General features: G+C 44.0%; 1 protein-coding gene across 1 annotated transcript in view; it reads left to right on the top strand.

The window, feature by feature from the left end:
* Positions 1-795: 795 nt before the first annotated feature.
* Positions 796-8,148, top strand: part of ADAMTS3 (ADAM metallopeptidase with thrombospondin type 1 motif 3) — a gene marked incomplete at both ends in the record, with an annotated part of 103,350 nt that continues 95,997 nt past the window's right edge. The window contains one exon of the mRNA XM_029084960.1: positions 796-823. Coding sequence (XP_028940793.1) covers positions 796-823 — 28 coding nt within the window. The remainder of the gene's footprint in view (positions 824-8,148) is intronic.

Raw genomic sequence — 8,148 nt, 5'->3', positions numbered from 1 at the left:
GGCGGCGTTCGGGAGCGCTTCCTGCCGCCCTGTCCTTGTCCCGAGCGTGTCTCTTCCCCTCCGCCGCTTCGCACGTTCCTGCCGCCGGTTCTTCCCTCCCCGGCGGGGCGAGCGCGGAGCCGGGAGCAGCTTTCACCGGCCGCGCTGCTTCCCCGGTGCTGGCCCTGGGCCTGGCCTTGCCGCCCCCGGGGAGCTGTGCTCTCGGCAAAGCACCCCTGAGAAACCGGGGCCCATGGCACTGCCACCCCACTGCTGCCCTGGCCCTGCTGACTGGCCCCTTCTCCAGTACTGAGACAAGGAGAACTGGCAGCACGTCCCTCACTGCTGCCCTGACACCCCTGCTTCTCCAGGCTCATGGCTTTCCTGGGCGTTATGGCCTGTCTTTGGCCACTGAACTTACATTTTGCACATCTTTGCGATATATAGGATGGGTCATTCAGAATCAGGGTTTGTGTTAAACTTACTATGGACTCTGTTCCAAAGTCATCGCTTTCATAGACCTTAACAGCCTTTCTTTGGCCACCCAACTTACTTTCTTGCACAATGTATAGAATGGGTCATTCAGATTCAGGATTTCTTAGCAGCTCTATTGATGTTAAACTTGCTATGGACTCTGTTAGTAGGAACAGTTGTTTGTTCAGTTAAGGAAAAATGCCATGCCTGGAAACCAAAAGCAGAATTGTAAAAAATGGTGCAATACTGACCAAGTAATTTTTCAGCCTTCTGGAAGCACTCTGCTGTTGCACGTTGCGTAGTCATTACACTAACAACTTCGTATGTGTTTCTTTTCTGCAGGCTGGTAAAGAACAACAGATCCAAATAGGTAAGTTTTTTTAACCATTATTGCTGCTATTAAAAAGGAAATAAAAGAAGTAAGTTCAACAAACTAGTTTATTTTCTGGAAAACTGATCTGTTTGCAGGCAAACCTTCCCTTGTGTACCCCCACACCATTACCACCTAGGAGCGTTTGTAGTGTTACAGTGATGTGGCATGACTTGAATATGCATATCCTCTCGTTATGTGTTTTCCAATCCCAATATCTCCTTGCTTCCCTTCTTAAATATAAAACAACAAAAATTAAAACTTGCAGCGTGCTCAGCCTAGCCTTCTGAATATCACAGCAAATCAGGTCTGTGTCAGACACTTTGTCTTCTTTCCTACATTTCTGAATCGAGGAGGAAATGCTTACTCCATTTGGCTAGGGCAAACCATGTCTTCCTACCATTTTTCTTTTGTATTGCAAGTGTTCAACCTTTTATTTTAGCTGGAAAAAATGTGTCTAATGCCCAGGCCTCTTCATATTCTGTTGATGGCACAAAGCGCTCCCTGAATGGCCAACGATAGTTGCGTGCTGTTGCGTTGTAAACTGATATACTTGGGTAAGAAAGCACAGTGCAGCGAGGCTGGGGTCTGTGATGAGTGAGGGTAATGCAGTGAAAGGTGCTTGTTAGTGCTCATGGGGTGCTCACAGGGTGCTTTGTATCAAAACTCAAGTCTCTGAATCTTTTTTAAAGGCAGGAAGCTTCATATAATTAGGAGCACAAGCACACAGAGTTGAGTTTCAGAAGATCTGCGCTCATTTAAACAAAAGGCTAAATTAGTGCTCTGTGTGATGGAAGAGGTTGTGGAGAGATGCGGATGCGGAAGCTTGCACCCTCTCCCAGGGTGTCAGTGCAAGGATGTGCCATCTTACACGCTCCTTCGCTCACCCCCTTGTCGAACGAGCCTTCTAACAAGTCGCCGTTGAGCGCGAGTGTCTGCACACTGCGGTGTGCTCTGCAGCTTTGAGCGAGAGGAGCGGTAGCGGTAGGAATGGACCCCGGGCAATTCTGTTTCCAGTTGCTGTTAGACCTCCAATTCTGAGGTTTTGGTTCAGTTTTTGATCGGAGGTTTTGTTCAGAAAAGAATTTCAAGTATTGCTCTGAATTTTGGAGGTCTCGTCTCAGTTTCAGTTCTGGCACTCCGTTCTTCTGGGCTTAGGTTGATTTCCACTGCGATCACTGAATAATGGGAATTGAGACCGTTAGGTACATTTAAACCTAACTGGCAAACAGACTTTTTTTCCAGTGGTATGCTGATCCTGTGTTTTATTTCTAGTCGTTTCCATGAGAAATGGATTGTATTTGAATTTCAGAAACCATAAGCTATACAGGAATGCGTGTCTTAAATTATACAGTACATCACACAAAATTCCTTAACCTGGAAAATAACTTTCTTCCCTTGAACTTTTTCCTTTCTTTCACGGGCCCAGCATTGCTGTAGTCAGGATCATTTGAGGCACACAGGAACCGCAGGAGAGAGGTGATATTGCATGGCCAAGGGTGATCAGGCAGCCCACATGAAGTCCCCAGCACCAGGTGGGTTGTGCTGTGGAGACACAGATGGGCCAGTGGCTCTCTCTGGTGGGTGCTCCAGGTGGGCCAGCCTCTCTGCTTGCCTTTCCTGGCACCTCGGGAGCTTTTTGTAGCTCATGTGATCTTGCTCTACTCTACTTGGGAAAGGGAAGGTGGGAGATGAAGAGGACATCAGCTGGTGGGTTTGTCCACTCACAGATCCACGAGTCCATGGTCCCAAGTGTCCCATTGTGTGCTTGGGCAGTGCAGGACCCCCTTGGGATGGGATCAGCGTTGGTTGGTGCCCAGCGAGAGCAAGCTGCTGGCCCATCTGTGTCTCCTCAGCACAGCCACACAGCATCTCAGTGGCTTTTGGTTGAGGCTAACAGGGCTGAAAATCTGCTGGCTTACCAAGACCAGACTATCTGCGAGTAGCTCTGGCTTTCAGGGATCAGCGGTGTTTTGTTGAGGGGAAATCTGTATTTTCAAAGCAGAAATAGCTAGTTAACACTTAGAGGTGTTGGGATTTGTCCTGCGCTTTGTGTTTTCAAACTGTTAATATTTCAAGTAAAGTTTGATCTTGTAAATTCTGATTCAAAAAGTATGGCTTACTCAGGTCAGAGTTTTGATGGCGACAGTAAAACCCACGTTAGGACTGCCTCCAGTAGGGACTTTTTAGTCCCTATTAAGTGTCACTGTGCATCGATGTTGTATATTTTTATTTGGCCCAGGCCTGCCTGCTGTCAGCAGCTAATCTTTTCTCACAGTCTGGAAAGTCACTTAAGACAAATTAAAGCATAGAGAATTTGATTTTATTTTTTAAATATCAGTAAGGAATGTATTCTAGAGCTAGGGAGTTACCCAGGCTTAATTAACTGCATTAATGCATGCTGTACTGCAAATGCCTGGAAGGTGTCAGGAGGAAATCCTACCGTTGTCACTCAGGAAATCATAAGCCTGAAGGTGCTGGTGCTCGAGGTGATGCTGTATCTTCACTTCTCCTGCCTCAGCCTCCCACACAGCAGAGCTTCATCACTGCTCTGCGCTACTTCTGGAAGAAAACTCAGGTGTCTAACCTGTAAAACAGCAGTGCCAGCCTGCCCCACAGTCTGGATAAAACACGTTCACCTACAGTTCAGCACAGGCTGTGAAAATACTGCAAAGAATTTCTTGAGCTGTCTGTATCCCTGGGACAAGTTGACAGTGAAGTGAAGGAATGGGAACACTAGAGAGGGGTATCCCATGTGAGCCTGTCTTCTTGCAGTCCCTTGCTTTTATTCATCCAACTTGCAGTGCCCAGCAGTGAAGTGAAGCTGCACAGCCTCATCCCTGCTCAGGTGCGAAGTCGTGTGGGAATTCTCAAGAAATCCATCCCCCATTTCCATCTTGTCTTTCTCTCTGGACGTTTCTGCCACCTAAAGGCAGCCAAATACAGAGCGAACGGTCCTTCTGAAGTCATCCAGGTTGTTCAAAGAGAGGGACTAAAACTATTTCTTTATTTCTGCAAACCACCAACCAACGCCGAAGGCAGAAAACGGTGACGACACAACCCCTGTTAGGGTCCCCTTGTCACTGCACCATCCTGTCTTGTTATTAAGCAGCACTTCGCCAAGCGACTGGAACAGCTCTGTGGTTATCTGTGGCATAAAAGGGTAATCTCTCAACACACAGGACAGTCTTTTTATGTCAGTGCTGTACTCTTAATTCCTACAGCAGCAGGTGATTTTCTTTTTTTCCCTAGTACTTCCACCGCAGAGCTGGATGTCTGCCATCCAGCAATCCGTTTGTACACAGCTTGCGAATTCCATTCAGAAGATGCAGGCACAGCAATACTCTGGAGGTGTTAAGGTAGATCTGATCCTTTTCCCGAGATAGCTGAGCTACCAGACCCTATAAACCACATTCAGATATGTCCTACAAGAGAGGTGAAGCAGCTCTGGAAACTGATGGTTGCTCTCTGGTCATCCCATCATGTCAGTATGGGACAGCCTGGGACTCAACATACAGCGTGAAGCTGGGGCAACTTGGATGGAATTATGTCAAGAGTTCCCACACATTTGTTTCTTTGCACAGTACCTGGCATTGTCACTGCTAAAAAGGGTGGGGTGATACTGGCCCAGGTTGCCCAGAGAAGCTGTGGCTGCTCCTCCCTGGAAGTGTTGAAGGCCAGGCTGGATGAGGCTTTGAGCAACCTGGTCTAGTGGAAGGTGTCCCTGCTGATGGCAGGGGGGTTGGAACTGGATGAGCTTTAAGGTCCCTTCCAACCCAAACCATTCTTTGAAAAGACTTGTGCTCGTGGTTAAATTTTAGGAGGTTTCCATGTTGCTATTCCTAATTGAAATATTTACTAGCAATGTAAAGAGGCAGGAGTGGTTACTGCACATAGTTACTAAGCTACATGTCATTGCCATGGCTCAGAAAGTGTTTGAGAAAAAATGATGCCACCAGCACTTTCACTCAGTGGACATAATTTCACAGGTTAGGACAACAGGCAAAGGAGCTCCCGTGATCAAAAAAACTAACTCATTCACAAAAGTCAGTCCTCTGGCTGTGGTTCAGAAGGCTAGAAAAAGGAGAGTCCTGTTATCAAAACTGATTTATGTGAAGTGTGTAAAAAAAAAAAAAATAAGCAGAATAATGAACACTAGATGTGGTTTAAATACTTAATAAAAGAAGAAAAAAATTAATGTCTCCAAGCTTGGGTTGCTGGGTTTAGACATAGAAATAATTTGTCTTGAGTTTTCAGAAATTTCTGCTTCTCCAGTGATTGCACTGATTTCAGTTTAGTCTGTGCTTTTGAAATCTTCTTTCTTAAGTGGGTGTTTATGCCTTTGGAATTCTACTGTGGACAACCACGTGAACAATTTTTGATCAATATATTTCACAAAATCTGATAGCTAAAAAAATTAATGCTCTTCCAAATGCAGATTTATTAAAAAAAAAAAAAGTTTAAGGCTTTTGAACCTCCATTGTTAACAGTTGTTTTACGGTGCAAAGACAACTGCTGCGAGCCAGTGGTGTTTATTCTTCAGCTTCATGTGTATTTGAGGGGAAGAAAAGTAGGGCCAGGCTTCTTCAGAGGCATTCTCTAGCTAATTATGTTTTGGCACATATTGAAAGAATGTGATGTTCTTTCTTAAGTGCTTCCTTTCAACCTAAACATTGTGCAACTGGAGCAGCAGTTTAAAGCCAGATGAAAAAATGAAGAAAATTTGAAGTTAAGTGCTTTTTCTATTGCTCTGTGTTTCTTCTCTGATCATTACTGTGAGCTTTGAATTAGCAGAACAGAGCGACTCTGAAATTTTAGCATAGGAAAGGGAACACGTACAGCTGGAATAGCATTTCCTGAGACCATACAGTCCATGGAAAAAGGGTAATATAAGTCAGTGGAGGAGTTTAGATGTCTTCAGCGTTCAGTCATGTCACATTTAATTTTAATTGCTTTTGAACAAAAGACATTTCCTCTTCTAGCTCAGCATTTAGAGATTCTGGAAAAGGCTTTTGCTAACACAAAAACTTGACAGTTCTTATTTTCCATCCTTTGTTCTTACCTTCTTGTGGCTAGCTGGCTGTTCTTGTTATTAGCAAAATAACTTTGGTTTTTGTGCCCCTGCAAGTAGAAATCTGGGAATACTGCTGCAAGATGTGCAAAGCCATTTCTCAGTTGTGCGGTGAACACAGAATTTGATCACCAGACTGTGGTTTCTGGCATCGAACATCCTGCTTTAAAAAAAAAAATAAAATAATTTTTAAAAAAAAAAAGCCACAAAGAATCTCAGCGAGGTAAAAGGAGGAATGTCAGTCTGTGAATCAAATCTCAGCGCTGAGGATCTCAGTTTTTACTTTGACCCCCTTAGGATATACAGCCCAGCAGCTCTGTCTCCTGTTCAAGACCTGGTGTCTTGTTAATAAAAATGAGTTTAGAGTTTTAATTTGGTCCCTTCTCTAGGGAGAGAAATTAGCAATCCTGACTCAGAATTCCCAGTGTTTTAGGTGGGAATTATCCTAAGGATAATGTCCTAATTAGGATACCAGTTTTAGAACCTGATCTTGTAGGTGTGTAGCAGAATAGGTTTGAGTTGGCTGCTGCAGAAGACCACGCTGTGCCTGCTATGGGACATGGAGCAGGTCTTCAGGACAGTGGATTTGAGAACGATAAGGAACTTTTCACTTGCCTGGGATATAGTATTTGTGTATTCTGTAAAGATATTTATAGTGCAAGAATGTCAATGTCCATGTACATCCCTATAGTACTATACATTGTTTTTCTGTCAAATCCCTCAGTAACTGGCATAAAAGGAAATGGGAATAAAAACAGTCGTATGAAGCCATTAGGAACATTTTCCTACTAAAGTTATTTGTTGTTGCTTGAGTGTCTTAAAATAAGCAGCCACCAAGAGAGAAGAACTAGCTATTGAGCTTTTTCTCTATTAATTCTCAGTTCATGTGTGATTCACACTGGGGAGTAGGTAAAATTTAGCTCATTTAATTAAGTATATTTATTTGAGGAATTCTCAATGGTACTTAGTGGTAGCAGCTGAGCTACCCAATTATGGACATTTTTAAATGAAAAGTATCAGTAATATCATTCTAATATTGCTTTAGCTGGTCCTCCCAGGAGGAGAAGACCTAGGGAATAATTATTTCTGTGCTAAGTGTCTTTTTAACTCTCACGTAGTCTAATGGACGGGTAATCAGACTTAGGCCCAGTTTTTAGCAGCAGTTTGGCCCACAGCTTGACCTGGCCTGGGAATGTCTCTTCTTCTCCAGGATGATAATTGGACACAGAATGTCCTGATTGCTTCCAGGTTACAAAGGTCAGAAAAGATAAACTCATTTGATGGACTTGTTTTACCGTGGTGTGAAATTACTTTAAGGGTACAGGAAACATATGTGTGTGTCCTGGTGCAGAGCTGCAAATGGGATAAGCACTAACAGGAGAAGACCTTTCTCTGAGCAAAAGAGAAGATTCTCTTCCTTTTCTCATCCAAGCCTAAGAATAGCAGAGAGTGGAGAAGGAAAAGTTTATTCTCTTAGGCTAGGAATGCTATTTTTCTGGACACAGGTAGGGGACTACACAGAAAGAGGCTTTTTTGATGGGTGGGGGGTATTGTATTCAAATTCAGAACCCAAGTGGAAGGTTTCCAGTCAGCTAATGTTGCTGCTAATCAGTTGATGGGTAGGAACCACAAAAAAAAAAAGATAGGCAAATGAGGCTTTCCTTGCTGTTACTTCTTTTCTGCTGTGGCTTTGCTTGCCTGGCCAATGCCTCTGCTAAAGCAGGTCGGTCTTGGGATCACTTCTGCTGGTAACTGCCTGCCTACAGCCTTACCTGGCACCTCTGTTCAGGGATCCAAGGATGCCCTGACACCAATCAGAGGTATTACAATGACTTGTTGGAAGCACACCTTGTGTTCAGGACACATTGCCTCGGCTAAGAGTTGTACCTTGAGCTCCTGTAGTATTCCCTGAGGGTTTCTTCAGTGCTGTCAACAGAGTGCGGTTTTGCTGGGTTCGTAGCTTCTGTGTATTGCAGTGACATGAGGGATTTAGGTACAAATTTGTAAAGTTCTGGGTTGGTTTTTTTTTTAATAATTAGTTTCTCTGTTGTTTTTGAACTCTGTTGCTCAAGTTAGGCAAAGAGGAAGGGCAGTAGCAAGCTGCTGGGTAAGGGGATTTGTTAAAGGAGATCTGTAAAGCAAAAAGTTACTGCTTATCCCACTGCTGCCATCGATTAATTTATCAGCAGTATGTGATATCCACTGGATTCTTTTCCCTGTTTCAATTTTCTGAGACTGCAGAAATAAGTATGCA

Source organism: Antrostomus carolinensis, unplaced genomic scaffold (assembly GCF_000700745.2).
Source record: "Antrostomus carolinensis isolate BGI_N321 unplaced genomic scaffold, ASM70074v2 scaffold5345, whole genome shotgun sequence".
Classification (NCBI taxonomy): Eukaryota; Metazoa; Chordata; class Aves; order Caprimulgiformes; family Caprimulgidae; genus Antrostomus; species Antrostomus carolinensis.
The sequence above is the reverse complement of the archived record's forward strand: the minus strand, read 5'-3'. Positions and strand labels throughout refer to the sequence as shown.